Below are 20,169 nucleotides of genomic sequence, written 5' to 3' on the forward strand. Positions count from 1 at the left end.
AAATGATCTCTAAATCTAACCCCCAAAGGCAATCATTTTTAAACAACTTTAGAATATATCTTGTATATATTACTTTAATGTATGTATTCATATATAAACACGTTTTATACAAAAACAATCTAATGAGGAAGAAAAATTATACTTTGAGAAAGGAGGAGCCAGGTGCAGTGTGGTTCATGCCTGTAATTCCAGCACCTTGGGAGGCCAAGACAGGTAAATCACATGAGGCCAGGAGTTCGAGACCAGCCTGGCTGACATGGCGAAACCCCATCTCTACAAAAATACAAAAATTAGCTGGGCATGGTGGCGCACAGCTGTAGTTCCAGCTACTCAGGAAGCTCAGGCAGGAGAATCGCTTGAACCCAGAAGGTGGAGGTTGCAGTGACCCGAGATCATGCCAGTGCACTCCAGCCTGGGCAACAGAGTGAGACTCTGTCTCAAAAACAAACAAAAAAAATTATTTCTAAGGTAATTTTCTTTGAGTTTGAGACCAGCCTGTCCAACATGGTGAACCCCCTTCTCTGCTAAAGTTTCAAATACGTATATGTACTGGCATATTTTAAAAATAAATTTTAATTTTATAAGAGATGTGATTGCTTCCTTACATCTGCCTATTCTTATTTCTGCCTCTTTTTTTTAATAGGCTTAATTTTTTTTTTTTTTTTGAAATGGAGTCTTGCTCTGTTGTTCAGGCTGGAGCGTGTAGGGCCATCTCCGTTCACTGCAGCCTCTGCCTGCTGGGTTCAAGCAGTTCTCCTGCCTCAGGCTCCTGAGTATCTGGGATTACAGACACCTGCTACCACGCCCAGCTTTTTTTCTATTTTTAGTAGAGATGGGGTTTCACCATGTTAGCCAAGCTGGTCTTGAACTCCTGACCTCAAGTGATCCTCCCTCCTCGGCCTCCCAAAGTGCTGGGATTACAGGCGTGAGCCACCACGCCCAGCCAATAGGCTTAATTTTTTAGAGCAGTTTTACGTGCAGAACGTACAGTTCCCATATTATTCCTCCCCCACCCACACACAATTTCCCCTATTAATGTTAGCATGGCACATTTGTTAGAATTAATGAGCCAGTAGTGATGATTATTATTATTAACGAAAGTCCAGAGTTTACGTTAAGCTTCACTCCTCGTGATCTGTGGGCTTGGCAAATCCCTGATGTAACGTATTCATCATCACAGTATCACTCATAATAGTTACACTGCCCTGACAATCCCGTGTGCCGCCTTCTTATTCCTCCTCCTTCCCCCTGTGCTAGTCTTTTTGATAAAATAATTTGTTTTTTAATAAAGCTTATACCTTCATTACATCTTTGAATATATCAATAAAGTTTTTGTCAAATTGTTCTTTTTTTTTTTGAAATAGAGTCTCGCTCTGTCGCCCAGGCTGGAGTGCAGTGGCACAATCTCGGCTCACTGCAAGCTCCACCTCCCCGGGTTCACGCCATTCTCCTGCCTCAGCTTCCTGAGTAGCTGGGACTACAGGCGCACGCTGCCACGCCTGGCTATTTTTTTGTATTTTTAGTAGAGATGGAGTTTCACCATGTTAGCCAGGATGGTCTCGATCTCCTGACCTTGTGGTCCACCCACCTTGGCCTCCCAAAGTGTTCGGATTACAGGTGTGAGCCACTGTGCCTGGCCCTTTTTTTTTTTTTTTTTTTTTTTTTTTTTTGGAGACAGAGTCTTACTCTGTCACAGGCTGGAGTGCAATGGCGCTATCTCGGCTCCTGCAACCTCCTCCTCCCATGTTCAAGCGATTCTCCTGCCTCAGCCACCCAAGTAGCTGGGATTACAGGCGCCCACCACTGCACTCGGCTAATTTTTGTTTTTTTGTTTTTTGTAGAGATAGGGTTTTGCCATGTTGGCCAGCCTGATTTCAAATCCCTGACCTCAGGTGATCCACCCACCTCAGCCTCCCAAAGTGCTAGGATTACAGGCGTGAGCCACCATGCCCTGCCCGTCAAATTGTTCTATAATTTTTTTTTTTTTTTTTTGGATAAAGAGTTTTGCTCTTATTGCCCAGGCTGGAGTGCAATGGCACAATCTCGGCTCACTGCAACCTCCACCTCCCAGATTGAAGCAATTCTCCTGCCTCAGCTTCCCGAGTAGCTGGGATTATAGGCGTGCACCACCACGCCCAGCTAATTTTTTTGTGTATTATTCAGAGAGATGGGGTTTCATCATGTTTGCCAGGCTGGTCTCGAACTCCTGACCTCAGGTTATCCACCCACCTCGGCCTCCCAAAGTGCTGGGATTACAGCTGTGAGCCACCGTGCCCGGCTGTATAATTTCATTTGGAGTGAATTCAGATTAGACCATTGATTTTATTGGCTTTTTTATCTTTTTTCTTTTTCTTTTCTTTTTTCTTTTTTTTTTTTTTGAGAAGCAGGGCCTTGTTCTGTTGCCCAGGCAGGAGTGCAACGGTGCAATCACAGCCCACCACAGCTTCCACCTACCCAGATCAGTCAGTCCTTCCGCCTCAGCCTCCCAAGTAGCTGGGACTACGGGTGAATGCCATGGCACCATGTCTGGCTAATTTTGGGGTGTTTTTTGTTGTTATTGTTGTTGTCGTTGTTTTTTTGTAGAGACAAGTTTTTGCCATGTTGCCCAGGCTGGTCTCAGAATCCTGGGCTCAAGCAAGTGATCCTCTTGCCTCAACCTCCCAAAGTGCTGGGATTACAGGCATGAGTCACCGTACTCGGCCCTGGTTGTCTTTTTTTCATATTACATGTTTTCCTTTTCAGACATTTAAGTTTTGCAAGCTTATTTTGAGTGAGAGGAGTTTTGTTTTTGTTTTCTCTCCCAAAGCCCAGTGGAGCCCAGTCAACCCTTAACTTCCAACAGGGAGCCAGCTCTTATCACTGCCTCACACACAGCATGTTAGTCTCCCTTACCCCCCAGAAACCCTTAAGTTAGTGTTTGGCCGCCTCTTCCTCCTTCTGAATCTGGAGCCTAGCGGGCCTGCAGTTTTAGTCCTGCTCACAGTTTTGTGTCTCTATTCCATTGAGATTGTTTTAACTTATTTAAGCATGACTATTTCTTCTCAATTTCTCTTTCTTATGTTTTATTCTCATTTGTATGTTTTTGAAGGGAGAGGGAAGATCAAAGTGTGTGCCCACTATACAATCTTGGTTTTCTCAAAATCCGTCCCATGATGTTATAAACATATGAACTAGGAAATGCAACTCAAGGTTTTCTTTCTAACCTAGGAAGAAGTTCAGTCTCTCTCTATAAATAGAGAAGGGCTGTTGAATAATTTGTTGCATGACTTGTCTTTTGACTTTGTAAGACCAGATAGTCTATAGACAGAAACAGATTCATTAAACCAGGGCCATTCAGGTTTATTTAGTAAAATATTTGTGATATGTTTAAAAGCTTTGGCCGGGTACAGTGGCTCATGCCTGTAATCCTAGCACTCTGGGAGGCTGAGGTGGGCGGATCACGAGGTCAGGAGATCGGAGACCATCCTGGCTAACGTGGTGAAACCCCGTCACTACTAAAAAATACAAAAATTAGCCAGGCATGGTGGTGGGCGCTACTCGGGCGGCTGAGGCAAGAGAATGGCATGAACCCGCGAGGCAGAGCTTGCAGTGAGCTGAGATAGCGCCACTGCACTCCAGCCTGGGCAACAGAGCCAGACTCTGTCTCAAAAAAAAAAAAAAAAAAAAAAAGCTTCCTGAAGTACTCGTGTAATGATTGTTACTAGTGTAATTGGTGCATAGGGATGGGCGACCCTGCAAAAAAGGGGCACAGCAAACTCTATTTCAGGTACAAATGGACCTTATCTTTAGGCAAATCCTTGAAATTTTGGCAGGGGGAATCAGGTTTTCCTGTGAGTTTTTTGTTTGTTTTTGGCTTTTCATAGACATCTACATGAAGTCTCTGCTTTAGAATCTTAAAACTGTAGCTTCAGAGGCCGGGCGCGGTGGCTTATGCCTGTAATTGCAGCACTTTGGGAGGCTAAGGCTGGAGGACCACTTGAGCTCAGGAGTTCGAGACCAGCCTGGCTAACAGGGCAAAATCCTCTCTCTACTAAAAATGCAAAAATTAGCCAGACATGGCGGCAGGCGCATGTAATCCCAGCTACCTGGGAGGCTGAGGGAGGAGAATCACTTGAACCCTGAAGGCAGAGGTTGCAGTGAGCCGAGATGACACCACTGCATGACAGAATGAGACTCCATCTCGAAACAAAAAACTATAGCTTCAGAGATTCACTTAAATTATCATTTATAGGCCAGGAGAAGTGTGGCTCATGGCCTGTAATCCAAGCACTCTAGAAGGCTGAAGCAGGTGGATCTGTTGAGGCCAGGATTTTGAGACCAGCCTGGGCAACATGGCAAAACCCTGTTTCTACAAAAAAGAATTCGCTGGGTGTTGTGATGCACGCCTGTAAAGGCAGGGTGTCACTTTGTCACCTACGTTGGAGTGCAGTGGTGCCATCATAGCTCACTGAAGTCTTGACCTCCCAGGCTTAAGGGAGCCTCTCACCTCAGCCTTCCAAGTAGCTGGCACTATAGGCATGTGCCACCACACCTGGCTGATTTTTGTATTTTTAGTAGAGATGGGGTTTCACCACGTTGGCCAGGCTGGTCTTGAGCTCCTGGACTCAAGCGATCTTCTAGCTTCAGCCTCCCAGAGTGCTGGGATTACAGGTGTGAGCCACTGTCCTGAACCAATTTTTTTTAAAGAAAGAAAAATAAAATTTTCAGTTCTACTTTAAAAAAAAAAAAAAAAAAAAAAAACGGTCAGGTGCAGTGGCTTATGCCTGTAATCACAGCACTTTGGGAGGCCGAGGCGGGCAGATCACGAGGTCAGGAGATCAAAACCATCCTGGCTAACGTGGTGAAACCCCATCTCTACTAAAAATACAAAAAAATTAGCCGGGTGTGGTGGCGGGCGCATATAGCCCCAGCTACTCGGGAGGCTGAGGCAGGAGAATGGCATGAACCCAGGAGGCGGAGCTTGCAGTGAGCTGAGATCGCACCACTGCACTCCAGCCTAGGAGACAGAGCAAGACTCCGTCTCAAAAAATAACAAAAAAAAGCTCTTTAAAGGAAACGTGCCGGGCATGGTGGCTCACGCCTATAATCCCAGCACTTTGGGAGGCTGAGGCGGGTGGATCACCTGAGGTCTGGAGTTCGAGACCAGCCTGACCAACATGGAGAAACCCCGTCTCTACTAAAGATACAAAAATTAGCCAGGCGTGGTGGCGCATGTCTGTAATCCCAGCTACTCAGGAGGCTGAGGCAGGTGAATCGCTTGAACCTGGGAGGCAGAGGTTGCTGTGAGCTGAGATCGCGCCATTGCACTCCAGCCTGGGCAACAAGAACAAAACTCCGTCTCAAAAAAATAAAAATAAATGAAACATGGGCCAATTTATTTTCCTGAGAGACTATAAATCATGATGAAACGTTTTGGGAATATTTTTGGTACTTTAAATTATTGTAGAAATTTATAAATGTGTCAGATTTTGGCTAGAGTGGCTCACACCTGTAATCCAAGCACTTTGGGAGGCCAAGGTGGGTGGATCACCTGAGGGTAGGAATTCAAGACCAGCCTAGCCTACATGGTGAAACCCTGTCTCTAAAAGAATGTTTAAAAAAATTTTTAAGTCAGATTTTAAGAAATATTCTTATGGCCGGGTGTAAGTGGCTCATACCTGTCATCCCAGCACTTAGGGAGGCCAAGGCAGGCAGATCACTTGAGCTTAGGAGTTAAGTTACCTGGACAACACAGCAAGACTCCATCTCCTCAAAAAAATTAGCTGGGCATGGTAGTGAGCACCTGTAGCTACTTGAAGGGGTTGAGGTGGGAGGATCACTTGAGCCTGGCAGGTCAAGGCTACAGCAAGCTGTGTTTATGTCACTGCGGTCCAGGCAGGGTGACAAAGTGAGACATTGTCTCCACATAAGAAATACTCTTGGTCATAGCTATGATTTCTTTACACCAAGTTTGTTTGTGGATGCCAATCACAATGGGTTTGTTCCTAGGGTAATAAGATTTGCTTTGATCATTTCCAAGAGTAAGTTGTACTACTAGATAGCAGAAGAGGTGTGCTTAAAAAGTATGGCAAATGCATATTGAGAAAGTAGTATGTTGGCCAGACACAGAGGCTCACGCCTGTAATCCCAGCACTTTGGAAGGCCGAGGTGGGTCACTTGAGGTCAGGAGTTCAAGACCAGCCTGGCCAACATGGTGAAACCCCGTCTCTACCAAAAATACAAAAATTAGCTGAGCTTGGTGGCACATGCCTGTGGTCCTAGGTACTTGGGAGGCTGAGGTGGGAGGATCACTTGAGCCTGGGCGGTGAAGGGTACAGTGAGCCAAGATTGTGCCACTGCACTCTAACCTGGGTGACAGAGTGAGACCCACTCTCAAAAAGAAAAAACAGTACAGTAAAGAAGCCAGCCAAAACCAAGATGACGATGAAAGTGACCTCTGGTTGTCCTCACTGCTCATTAAAACTTTTTAAAAAAAAATATGAAAAGGTGCCAGGCAGTGTGGCTCACGCCTGTAATCCTAGGACTTTGGAAGTCTAAGGTGGGTGGATTGCCTGAGGTCAGGAGTTCGACACCAGCCTGGCCAACATAATGAAACTCTGTCTCTACTAAAAATACAAAAAATTAGCTGGGCGTGGTGGCGGGTGCCTGTAATCCTAGCTAGTCGGGAGGCTGAGAGGTTGGAGTGAGCTGAGATTGTGCCACTGCACTCCAGCCTGGACAGCAAGAACAAAACTCTGTCTCAAAAAAAAAAAAAAAGAGTCCAGGTGCAGTGGCTCATGCCTGTAATCCCAGCACTTTGGGAGGCCGGGGCGGGCGGATCACCTGAGGTCAGGAGTTTGAGACCAGCCTGGCCAACATGGCAAAACCCCGTTTCTACTAAAAATACAAAAAAATTAGCTGGGTGTGGTGGTGCACGCCTGTAATCCCAGCTACTTGGGAGGCTGAAGCAGGAGAATCGCCTGAACCCAGGAGACTTAAGTTGCAGTGAGCTGAGATTGCACCGTTGACAAGAGCGAAATTCCATCTCAAAAAATATGTATATGAAAAGAAAGTTACCTTTTAAAAAAAGAAAATAGTGCGTTATGTTGCCCAACTCTCCCTGCAGTCTGAAATTCTAGACATAGGAGCATCATAATAAATAAGGCAAATCTGCTTCTTTTCTGCTTTATGCTGGTCAGACCACATTTTGAGTCTCAAGGCCAGTTCATGTCCAATCTCACTGTAAGGACAGAGAGCAAGAGCAACTAGAAAAAAGCAGCCAGTGAGTGAGGATGCTTGAAATCACCTTCTGAGCAACCCCAGAAAGAGCCCAGATGGGACGGGGCAAGCCGGGAGGGACGCTCTTCCTAGCCACTTGGCTCATCTTTCAGTCAGCTCTCCTTTGAAGATAACTAGCAGCTTTCTATTTGTTGTTACATAGTCTTCATTTTGTTTCTAGTTGTCTTAGTTGGGTTTAAGATATAAGAAAACTCTTGTTTGCACCTAACTAAAACTCTCACGTTAGGCTGAACTGTGGAGCTACTTCGACAAGAGTGGGTAATGTACCATCTTCTGGCCAGATCACACATTTACATGACTCTAATGATAGTCTTGTATTGTCTTTAATTGACAACAGGAAGAGCTGAAGAGAGACCTGAAAATTAAGAAAGAAAAAGACCTGATGCAGGTGGCTCAGGCCACAGCAGTAGCTGCACCCTGCCCCCCAGTGACACCAGCTCCTCCAGCCCTTCCAGCCCCTCCACCTTCACCTCCCCCTCCACCTGCTGTGCAACACACAGGCCTTCTGTCCACGCCCACCTTACCTGCTGCTTCCCAGAAGAGGAAGCGGGAAGAGGAAAGAGACTCAAGCTCAAAGTCCAAGAAAAAGAAAATGATCTCTACTACCTCAAAGGAAACTAAGAAGGACACAAAGCTTTACTGTATCTGTAAAACGCCTTATGATGAATCTAAGTGAGTAGATCTTTTTGAGCTCTAGTTTTTTGTCTTGAAAGTTTAGCTATGAAATTGAATTTTGAAGAAAATGAATATTTTGGGAGTGATATAAATGAAAATATTAAATTTAAGAGTAATGTTTCATCCATGGTCTTGCATGTGATATTCTTACCATTGATGCTAGTAAAGTAAAATTTGCTGTTTCACATGTTTGTGATTGTCCTTTGTTATATTCTTTTCTGTCAAAAACAAGCTTTCTGTTGCTCCTTTGCTTTCTCCTCTTCCCTCTGAATTAACTCCAAATCAATGAGTAATTGATGTCTGGAGAAGGAGGTGTATTACTGTTGCCCAAAATGGAGAGCATCCTTTCTGGGATCTGTTCAAAGCCCTGCGAATACATGAAATCCTGGAAACCATTTGAACATGAATGGTCAGAGGTTTTGAATTTGAGTGGTTCGGTTTCTTACTTGTTTTATTTTAAGCAGTTGTTTTTTTGTATTAAAATACTGCAACTCATATTTTTGTCAAAGTTTCCACTTTCTTATCAGAAACAAAAGCCAGAAAAATACAAAAAGTGTTCCTTTCCCCCATTCCTCAAGCATAACGTCCAACAGTTTGGCAGCTGGAAGCTGTTTTTGACAGTTGTGACTTGTATTTGGTGATATAAACAAGATTATAGAGGCACTAAACCGTAAATGTAGTTTCATTTTTTTGGTCATTACTATCATTTTACAAAATATTTAACTCCTACTTTGAACATTAAAATGTAGTCCAGCTTTTTAAAGCCACAGTTAACCACCATACTTTTTACAGGACCAAAAAGTTTGATTGTGCTTTAAAAACTGATCATTTAGAATCAATTAGAATTAGGAATGCTTAATGCCTACCTTAAGTGGATACCTAATTGATTCCTAAAATAAAATTGTGGTCCCTTTAATGATGTTCAAGTTGCAACATTGAAGCTGCTTTGGTGGTGCTATCTAAATGATAATCTGTTTGCAAATGCCAAATGAAAACTCTTTGTTGGCAGATTGAGCTTTGTGCTGAATTAAACACAAATCAATTTAGGCATCTTCACTTTTCATTATCTTATCTCATTGGAAATTATGCATATGTAAACAGTAGAACATGATTCACTGATTTTTTTACCTTAGTTTAATACAAGTGTGCCTCACTTTAAGCAAAATATACTAAATGATTTCTGAAACAGGAGTTTCCTTACTTTTTCAGTTAAAAAGATTTGTTTACAGAATTTCTTTAAATAACAAGGCTTCTTTGGCCTGTTTAGAGTATTCACATCGCAGAAATTGATTTCACACACAACTTCTTTGAAATACCTACATTGCATAAAACGAGGCACACAGATACATGTGCCCATTCCATCGAGATTGCCTCATTATTTTGTGTTATTTTATATTTTTCATTTTGTCATTATTAACACTTTAGTATACCAGATTCATTCACTCCCTATTTTAGTTGAGATGAGTTAGTGTTTCTAAGGACTGTTTTGTAATCTCTTGTCCCAAACTAGGCTGGTTTGGGAATCCAGTGAGAGTGACTGAAAACTGAAATTCAAGTCCTGAACATCCTTCCAGAACACAGCCTATCACCCTGTGGAGATAACACACAAACTATCTCAGAGGACCCCCACCTGTGGCAGTGAAAATCATGTGAGAGTCATAGTTCAAAAGAAAAAAGTGCTGGGCACCGTGGCTCATGCCTGTAATCTCAGCACTTTGGGAGGCCGAAGTGGGAGGATCGCTTGAGCCCAGGTGTTTGAGACCAGTCTGGGCAACATAGGGAGACCCTGTCTGTACAAAAAATTGGCCAGGCGTGGTGGCTTACGCCTGTAATCCCAGCACTTTGGGAGGCTGAGGTGGACGGAACAGCTGAGGTCAGGAGTTCGAGATCAGCCTGGCCAACATGGCGAAACCCCGTCTCTGCTAAAAATGCAAAAATTAGCCAGATGTGGTGGCACACACCTGTAATCCCAGCTACTCGGGAGGCCGAGTCAGGAGAATCACTTGAACCCGGGAGACTGAGGTTGCAGTGAGCTGAGATCATGCCACTGTACTCCAGCCTGGGAAACAGAGCAAAGCTCTGTCAAAAAAAAAGAAAAAAAAAAGCCGGGCCTGGTGGCGCATGCCTGTAGCCCCAGCTACTCGGGAGGCTGAGGTGGGAGGATCACATGAGCCTGGGAGGTCCAGGCTGCAGGGGGCTGTGATCCTGCCCCTGCTCTGCAGCCTGGGCTATACAGCGAGACAAAAGAAAAAAGTTAGTGGTAACAGGATAAACTACATAACCATATATTATTCCTTCACATTCATGAAGCAGGTCAATTTGAAGCTTGAGGACGACTTCCATTCCTCTAGGTGAATCTACCAAGAAATGCCTTGGTAGAACTAAGAGTGCCAATGGTATCAGCAAGGCCAGTCTGGTTCCCTGTGATTCATGGTAATTCTCACTATGACTTTGACATGGTGTTCCTACACAGTGCCTATCAACACTTACAGACACACTGTGTAAGCGTTTGTTACATTGACTTTTCCTTTTGTCATTAGGTCTTTTGTTACAGAGGCCACTCTGCTCTCCACAATCACACATTTACACAGTTCCCCCTTGCCAAGCAGTGTAGACCCTCACAGGTTTTGGATAACTATCTTTGCATCATTCTCCACACCTTGTCCCCGGTGTTGAACTGAAGCAGCTCCTTCCACGTTCCCTACCCGTTAGTTAGCCAGGCCACTGCCCACATTGTCACAAACATTATATTAACAGGAAAACTGGCCCGTGCCATATTCCATTATGAGAGGTTATTTTTAATTCGATTAAATTCCAATGTTTATTCAGAAAACCTGGTAGAGATTGAATTGCTATATGTACTTTCTTAGTTTTCTTCTTCATATCATATTTTGACCATTTATCTTCTACACCTGGCTGACCTGCATGTTCCTTGTAGTGTAACTTCTACTTGGTGTTTGCGCTTTGCTTTGTTTTCAAATTTAAATTGTGAGATACATTTTCAAACCTATCTAAGAAATAGCCCTGATATTGAAATGGCTTCTGTGGAATAGGTTTGACAGATGTAAGTCTTTGATTCTTTGGCTTTGGTTTTTGTGCCTGTTACAGTTTTACACACATTCATTCAGAGGAAGACATTACCATCAATGTGTTTTCTTTTTTCAAATTCCAGTATGTTTTGAAAGACCCATATTTCACTAAGCAGTGTACTTGTTGAAACTGATATGAGTGACTTTATGTTTCCACACGTGATAGAGCATCAGATACTGGAGTTTGCCAGGGGTAGCATGGTTGGATTCAGAAATGTTTAGCTGACTCATTGCAGGAAGTTACACTGTAAAAAAGTGAATCAAGGCAGGGAAGACAGATTTAAGTACCATGCAGCTCAAAATGACAATTACATTGTCATTTTCATTGTGAATACTTTTAGGTTCTATATTGGCTGTGATCTTTGTACTAACTGGTATCATGGAGAATGTGTTGGCATCACAGAAAAGGAGGCTAAGAAAATGGATGTGTACATCTGTAATGATTGTAAACGGGCACAAGAGGGCAGCAGTGAGGAATTGTACTGTATCTGCAGAACACCTTATGATGAGTCACAGTGAGTTCTGATAAGAGCATCATATTTAATAATTTAGGAAGCCAAATTGCTCTGACTGGTTACTTATTTATTTTAAAATAAAAAGCAGATTTTTTTTCTACATTTATTATACACTTACATTACAAATTCCTTTTCATTTTTCTCTTTTTCCCTTTTTACCTACCCTTCAAAATTTATCTTGCTTCATAGTGAATGTTTGAGACACATTGGGGAAAATGTGGTTTAATGGTAGATTTGATTCTTCAATATGTAACATAGAAATTAATGAGATTAAAATAGCCTGACTTGTTTGGACTTTATCAGTGTTTGAAATGGTGCTTTATTGTAGGTTAGAAAAACACTAATTTGGGTACAAGCTCTGAGACTCTGTTATTAGCTTATAGGATTTTGAACACCCATATGGTACAGTACTAGTTGAAAGATTTTTGGCTTTGTTTTCAGCTTTAAAATCAATTGAATGTTTCATATTTATCTTTAAATTGGTTCTCCAGTATTACACAGTGTTCTTATAAATTTTTTTACTGCTTGTTCTTAACATCAAAAATACTAAATTAATGAACTGGAATGTCAATCTTGAAAGTATTAAAACCATAATACTAAAACTATTTTATATCCCAGGGTTTAGCAAATTTTCAGGTGCATGCTTTATTATAAGTAACATCATCCCATCTGTTTTGAACTCACATTTCCATTTCGGATCTTGCAGATTTTATATTGGCTGTGATCGGTGTCAGAATTGGTACCATGGGCGCTGCGTTGGCATCTTGCAAAGTGAGGCAGAGCTCATTGATGAGTATGTCTGTCCACAGTGCCAGTCAACAGAGGATGCCATGACAGTGCTCACGCCACTAACAGAGAAGGATTATGAGGGGTTGAAGAGGGTGCTCCGTTCCTTACAGGTGAGACCCCTCTGTGTGCAGCATTTCAAAATGAAATCAGCCAGCATAATTTTGGAAGCATTTCTAGGATTTCAAGTTTCCAGTCTTAGAGTGATTATTTACTGGCTCCCAGCTAGTCTAGTGAAGTGCCTAACAAACTTCAGTCCTTCACATACCAGTGCCATGAGCTTTACCATATCCCCACACCACCTCAGCTTATCTCACACTCACAAGAGTGTTAACATGACTCACTTCTTTATACATTTTATTTTTAAGGAAATTTCCTCTCACCCCCATGGATTGAGAAGCAGTATGATTAGATTATAGTTATTCTTGGCCGGGCGTGGTGGCTCACGCCTGTAATCCCAGCACTTTGGGAGGCCAAGGCGGGTGGATCACAAAGTCAGGAGATCCAGACCATCCTGGCTAACATAGTGAAACCCCATCTCTACTAAAAATACAAAAAATTAGCTGGGCGTGGTGGCGGGCACCTGTAGTCCTAGCTACTCCGGAGGCTGAGGCAGGAGAATGGCGTGAACCCAGGAGGCAGAGCTTGCAGTGAGCCGAGATGGCGCCACTGCACTCCAGCCTGGGCAAGAGTGTGAGACTCCATTTCAAAAAAAAAAAAAAAATTATTGTTCTTCTTTTCCTTATGAAAAACAAAAAGGGGACTGGGCGCAGTGGCTCACACCTGTAATCCCAGCACTTGGGGAGGCTGAGGCGGCGGATCACAAGGTCAGGAGTTCGAGACCAGACTGGCCAAAAGGATGAAACCCCCTCTCTCTACTAAAAATACAAAGAATTAGCCAGGTGTGGTGGGGCACACCAGTAATCCCAGCTACTAAGGAAGCTGAGGTAGGAGAATCACTTGAACCCGGGAGGCGGAGGTTGCAGTGAGCCAAGATCGAGCCACGGCACTCTAGCCCAGGTGACAGTGTGAGACTGTCTCAGAAAAAAAAGAAAAACGGGATCAAGATGGTTTGCAGGATTAGCAAGTGATAGAGATATATTGAAGACATAGAAAGCCAGTGTGGTTGCTCACACCTGTAATCCCAGCACTGTGGGAGGCCAAGGCAGGAGGATCACTTGACTCAGTGAGTTAGAGACCAACCTGGGCAGCAAAGTGAGACCCCATCTCTACAAAAAATTTTTTAAAAAATCAGCCGAGTGCGGTGGTGTGCACCTGTAATCCCAGCTACTAAGGAGGCTGAGGCAGGAGAATCGCTTGAACCCGGGAGGCAGAGGTTGCAGTGAGCCAAGATCGAGCCACGGCACTCCAGCCCAGGTGACAGTGTGAGACTCCATCTCCGAACCAAAAGAATAACAGGATAGGGATGGTTTGCAGGATTATCAAGTGATACAGATGTACTGAAGACACAGAAAGCTAGTGTGGTTGCTCACATCTATAATCCCAACACTTTGGGAGGCCAGGGCAGGAGGATCACTTGAGTCGACAAGTTAGAGACCAACCTGGGCAACAAAGTGAGACCCCCGCCTCTACAAAACATTAAAAAAAAATGAGCTGCACATGTTGGCACGCACCTGTAATCCCAGCGACTCGGGAGGCTGAGGTGAGAGGATCACTTGAGCACAGGAGGCTACAGTGAGCTATGATCACGCCACTCGACTCCAGCGTGAATGACAGAGCGAGACCCTGTCTCAAAAAAGTGAGGGGAAATAAAAGGATATAGTGCACTGGATTGAAACTTTCTCCTGTTGTTATCATAATCACAAGAATTGAAGTAACTAAAGAGAATCATAGTCTCAATGTGTGGTTGAATGTTATTTAACATCACATCTCTGCCACCTCATCATTAACCAGCTGTGGTAATGACGCCACACTTTGAACCCATCCCACCTGTTTACAGAAGCGACTGCAATGCCAGCATCACTCAGTGACAGCTCATCATGTAGGGCCCAGAATACTGATTTTGTGACGTCTAAGCTTGTGCTTCATCCCCGACACAAAGTCTTCTGACCAGCCTTTGAGTACCATTATTGTAGAGGAAGCTCATCTTAGGTAACTTACTACTAGAGCAGAAATCAAATATAAAGTATTTCATGTATCAAATTTAAAACTCACTTTTGGGTTCATTAATGTAGTAACTCAACCGGGAAACTTAAATGGAATTAGTGTTTTCACTGACAGTAATGATGCTACTTTTTCATTATAGGCCCATAAGATGGCCTGGCCTTTCCTTGAACCAGTAGACCCTAATGATGCACCAGATTATTATGGTGTTATTAAGGAACCTATGGGTAAGTACATGAGTTGAATATGAAGTTTTTCAGAAGTCTCAGTGGATGTTTTATTATCCATAAAATTAATATCTTAGAATATTTTTAGCAAGGCTGGTGGGGGTATAAATTGGTATGGTCACTTTGGAGGGTAAATTGTTAGTATCTATTAAAGTTTAATTGTGGCTGGGTGTGGTGGGTCACGCCTGTAATCCCAGCACTTTGGGAGGCCAAGACGGGCAGATCATGAGGTCAGCCAATCGAGACTATCCTGGCCAACATGGTGAAACCCCGTCTCTACTAAAAATACAAAAATTAGCTGGGCATGATGGCGCATGCCTGTATTCCCAGCTACTCAGGAGGCTGAGGCAGGAGAATCGCTTGAACCAGGGAGGCGGAGGTTGCAGTGAACAGAGATCGCGCCACTGCACTCTAGCCTGGCAAGAAAATGAGACTCTGTCTCAAAAAAGTAAATAAATAAATAAATAAATAAATAAATAAAATAAAGTTTAATTGTGCATACTCTTTTTTTTTTTTATGAGACGATGTCTTGCTCTGTCACCAGGCTGGAGTGTACTAGTGCGATCTCACATCACTACAACCTCCGCCTCCCAGGTTCAAGCAATTCTCCTGCCTCAGCCTCCCGAGTAGCTAGGACTACAGGCACGAATCACCATACCCGGCTAATTTTTATATTTTTTGTAGAGACAGGGTTTCACCATGTTGGCCAGGATGGTCTCGATCTCCTGACCTCATGATCTGCCCCCCCTCAGCCTCCCAAAGTGCTGGGATTACAAGTGTGAGCCACCACACCCGGCCAATTGTGCATACTCTTGAACCCAGCAGTTTCATTTCTTAGGATTTACATGTGCACAAGTATGTTCATTGTGGCAGTGTTTATAATTACAAAAACATTGGAAATGGTGGGGTGGCTCATGCTGGAATCCCAGCACTTCCGGAGGCCAAGGCGGATGGATCACCTGAGGTCAGGAGTTCGAGACCAGCCTGGCCAACACGGCGAAATACGTCTCTACAAAAATAGAAAAATTAGCCAGTTGTGGTGGCAGGCATTTGTAATCCCAGCTGCTAAGGAGGCTGAGGCACAAGAATCACTTGAACCCGGGAGGCAGAGGTTGCAATGAGCTGAGATCACGCCACTGCATTCTAGCCTGGATGACAGAGCAAGACTCCGTCCAAAAAAAAAAAAGATTGGAAATGAAAGAAGTGGCCATCAATAGAGGAGTAGCTATATCAAATGGTGTCTGAGTGGAGTATTATGCAGCTTTATAAAAGAATGAGTGAGATTAATGAATGGGTTGGGATCTGTTTGATCCTCTCATCCTTCTCCATTTACTTCTTTTTCTGAAGGAGAGTAAATTTTATGAACTAGAGAGAATATCCTCATTTACCAGAAAAAATAATGGTAATAGGAGCCACAAGTAATCGTATCAACATGAATGGCTACAAATGATTTTATTAAAAAATAATTTATCTGTAAAAGAAATTAGAAAAATTAAAACATAGCTAAAAGCTTCCAAAGGATCACTTACCACTAATGAAAGAATTATGTTCCAAAAGCCAGCTAAGCATTTTTTTAAAAGAGAAGAGTTTGTGTTTCATGGTAGCATGAAAGGGGGGGGAAACATGAAGTAGAAATAAATGAAAACTATCTCTGAAAAATGAACATAATGAAGTAGTTATTACCTCTGTTCTCCTGATGTTGAAAATGGAAGGAGTTAATCATTGTACATATTTCAAATTTGGGTAGTCGCCTTTGAGAAAGTACCTGGGATGTTTACTAAAATTATAAGTTAATTATGCTGGTAATAGAAGTAATAATACAAGTTAATGGTAGAAAATTCATAAAATAAGGTCAGGCGCGGTGGCTCACGCCTGTAATCCCAGCACTTTGGGAGGCCGAGGTGGGTGGATCACGAGGTCAGGAGATCGAGACCATCCTGGCTAACACGGTGAAACCCAGTCTCTACTAAAAATACAAAAAATTAGCCGGGCGTGGTGGTGGGCACCTGTAGTCCCAGCTACTCAGGAGGCTGAGGTAGGAGAATGATGTGAGTCCAGGAGGCGGAGCTTGCAATGAGCCAAGATCGTGCCACTGCACTCCAGCCTGGGTGACAGAGCGAGACACATCTCAAAAAGAAAAAAGAAAGAAAATTTAGAAAATAAATACTATACAAAATTAGCCCGGCGTGGTGGCACACGCCTGTAATCCTAACTGCTCAGGAGGCTGAGGCAGGAGAATTGCTTGAACCTGGAAGGCAGAGGTTGCTTTGAGCCGAGATCGCGCCATTGCACTCCAGCCTGGGCAACAAAAGCGAAACTCCATCTCAAAAAAATAAAAAACAAACAAAATAAATAAAGAAGATAGGCCAGGCACAGTGGCTCATGCCTGTAACCCCATCACTTTCACAGGCAGAGACAAGCAGATGGCTTGAGCCAAGGAGTTCAAGACCAGCCTGGACAACATGGCAAAACCCTGTCCCTCCAAAAAAAATTTTTTTTTAATCAGCCAGGGCCAGGCACAGTAGCTCATGCCTATCATCCCAGCACTTGGGAGGCTGAGGCGGGCAGATTGCTTGAGATCAGGAGTTCAAGACCAGCCTGGCCAACATGGTGAAACCTCATCTCTACTACAAAAAAAAAATACAAAAATTAGCTGGGTGTGGTGGCAGGTGCCTGTACCCAGCTACTAAGGGGGCTGAGGCACAAAAATCGCTTGAACCCGGGAGGCAGAGGTTGCTGTGAGACAAGATCGTGCCACTGCACTCCAGCCTGGGCAACAGAGAAAAACTCTGTCTCAAAAAAAAAAAAAAAAAAGAGAGACAAAAAGAGATAGACATTACTTTTGGTGTGTTCTTGTATGCATGGGTGTTAAAATTCATATCATACAGTGAATACCTTTTCCTATGTAAATCTTCTTCAAAAACCCATGATTTTAATGGGTTTTTATGGTCCCTTAGTTGACTATAACTTAGCTTATTTAACCAAAATTATTTTCTTGAAGACCTGGTTTTCCTGTTTGTTTCTGTTTTTTTTTAATACCAAGATAAGCCCCAAATGGTGGTTCACCCAGCACTTTGGCCAAGGCAGGTGGATAGCTTGAGCCCAGGATTTTAATACCAGCCTGGGCAACATAGTGAGATCCTGTCTTTACAAAAAAACAAAAAATGCTCAGGAGGCTGAGGCAGGAGAATCGCTTGAACCCAGGAGGCAGAGGTGGTGGTGAGCCAAGATCGCACCATTGCACTCCAGCCTGTGGAACAAGAGCGAAACTCTGTGTCAAATAAATAAATAAAAACAAAAAATGGCTGAGCGCAGTGGCTCACGCCTGTAATCACAACACTTTGGGAGGCCGAGGCGGGCAGATCACCTGAGGTTGGGAGTTCAAGACCAGCCTGACCAACATGGCGAAACCCTGTCTCTACTAAAAATACAAAATTAGGCGTGGTGGCACATGCCTGTAATCCCAGCTACTTAGGAGGCTGAGACAGGAGAATTGCTTGAACCTGGGAGGTGGAGGTTGTGGTGAGCTGAGATCATGCCATTGCACTCCAGCCTGGGCAGCAAGAGTGAAACTCCATCTCAAAAAAAAAAAATTTAGCCAGGCATGGTGCCTCATGCCTGTGGTCCCAGCTCAAGAGACTGAGGCAGGAGGATCGCTTCAGCTAGGAGGTGGAGGCTGCAGTGAGCCATAATCTCACTACTGTACTCCAGCCTAGGCAACAAGCGAGACCTTGTCCCACAAACATAATAATAAAATAATAAAATACATACATACATACACACTAAGTTAAACATAACTTAGTATGTTATGTTTAATATAACATACTAAGTTAAACAATCTCCTATATCTCCTAAGTAGGTACATAGAGATAATAATATAGATCTCTAAAACGTATTGTTGGGAAAAGAAGTAAAAGTTACAGAGCAGTACCCAGATTTTAAGCAGTAAACATTTATTTTCTAAGAGTACCTAAATGTGTTTAGAAATGCATAGAAAATGTCTGGAACAATATAGACTAAATTGAAAATAGTAATTTTCTTTGAGGATATAAGGGAACCAACAAAATCAGCAACTTTTATTTTCTTAAATAGAAATAGGTTTAAATGAATTATGTTTGGTAATGTATTTTGTAAACTTAATACTTTTTCACATCAGCTGTTATAGACCTACATCATTTTTAATTATATGAAATTAAAATTAACAGCCCCCATCAATAGATTTTTTATTGTGTGTAGTTTTTGCTAGTATAAACAACACGCCACTGGACATCTTTGTTTATACATCTGCCTGTACTTGTTTGTTCTAAGAAAACAGTCTCCAGGTGAAAGGGTCTAAGTACATTTTAGGCTTTGCTATTGTTCTGCCCAGGCTGGAGTGCAGTGGCGCCATCACCAGCTGACTGCATCCTCGTCCTCCCAGGCCCAGCTGATTCTCCCACCTCAGCCTTCTGAGTAGCGGGGATGTAGTGTACTTTTTTTGTTTGTTTGTTTTTTGAGACGGACTGCCCAGGCTGGAGTGCAGTGGCGCTATCTCGGCTCACTGCAACCTCAGCCTCTTGGGTTCAAGCGATTCTCCTGCCTCAGCCTTCTGAGTATCTGGGATTACAGGCATGCACCACCACACCCAGCTAATTTTTGTGTTTTTGGTAGAATCAGCGTTTCACCATGTTGGCCAGGCTGATCTGGAACTCCTGACCTCAAGGGATCCACCCTCCTTGCCCTCCCAAACTGCTGGGATTACAGGCGTGAGCCACCGCACCTGGCCTGTTTCAGGCTTTTTTTAAAAAAAAACAATGTCCAGGCCAGGCAAGGTGGCTCATCATTGTGACACCTCCACACTTCAGCCTGGGCTACAGAGTGAGACGCTGTCTTTAAAAAAAAAAAAAAAAAAAAAAAAAAAAAACGAGTTATTTTTAAATTACACTTTAGGGCCGGGCACGGTGGCTCATGCCTGTAATCCCAGCCCTTTGGGAGGCTGAGGCAGGCAGATCACAAGTTCAAGAGTTCAAGACCAGCCTGGCCAACATGGCGAAACCCCGTCTCTACTAAAAATACCAAAATTAGTCGGGCATGGTGGTGTGTGCCTGTAATCCCAGCTACTCAGGAAGCTGAGTCAGGAGAATTGCTTGAACCCAAGAGGCAGAGGTTGCAGTGAGCCAAGATCATTGCATTGCAGTGAGCCAAGATCATGCCACTGCACTTCAGCCTGGACAATAGAGCGAGACTCCATCTCAGAAAAAAAAAAAAAAGAAAAAAATTACACATTAGCAAACTGAACCAGCTTCCACTAATAGTGTATATCTATAGCTTTCTGTCTGCACTATTGGAAAACACTGAGTATTATCACTCTTTTGAGGGGTATATTTTTTGTCTTTGAGAATATTTATTTCAAAAGTAGTGTGTTTTATGGTGTACAAATGCAGATGTTACAGAGATGTAAAATGTAATATTTACCACTACTCCCATAGTGTCCCC

At 43.2% G+C, this 20,169-nt stretch overlaps 1 protein-coding gene across 25 annotated transcripts in view; it reads left to right on the forward strand.

The window, feature by feature from the left end:
- Nucleotides 1–20,169, forward strand: part of BPTF (bromodomain PHD finger transcription factor) — a 158,792-nt gene that overhangs the window by 126,405 nt on the left and 12,218 nt on the right. For 14 of the 25 annotated variants that reach the window (XM_063718899.1, XM_063718896.1, XM_063718895.1 and 11 more), the window contains 4 exons: nt 7,616–7,950; nt 11,384–11,557; nt 12,264–12,456; nt 14,610–14,694. In XM_063718899.1, the coding sequence (XP_063574969.1) occupies nt 7,616–7,950; nt 11,384–11,557; nt 12,264–12,456; nt 14,610–14,694 (787 nt within the window). Of the gene's footprint in view, nt 1–7,615; nt 7,951–9,463; nt 11,353–11,383; nt 11,558–12,263; nt 12,457–14,609; nt 14,695–20,169 lie in introns of those variants that run through there. The other 11 variants (XM_063718911.1, XM_063718904.1, XM_063718902.1 and 8 more) reach the window with 3 other exon arrangements.

This window comes from Pongo abelii, chromosome 19, assembly GCF_028885655.2.
Source record: "Pongo abelii isolate AG06213 chromosome 19, NHGRI_mPonAbe1-v2.0_pri, whole genome shotgun sequence".
Taxonomy (NCBI): Eukaryota; Metazoa; Chordata; class Mammalia; order Primates; family Hominidae; genus Pongo; species Pongo abelii.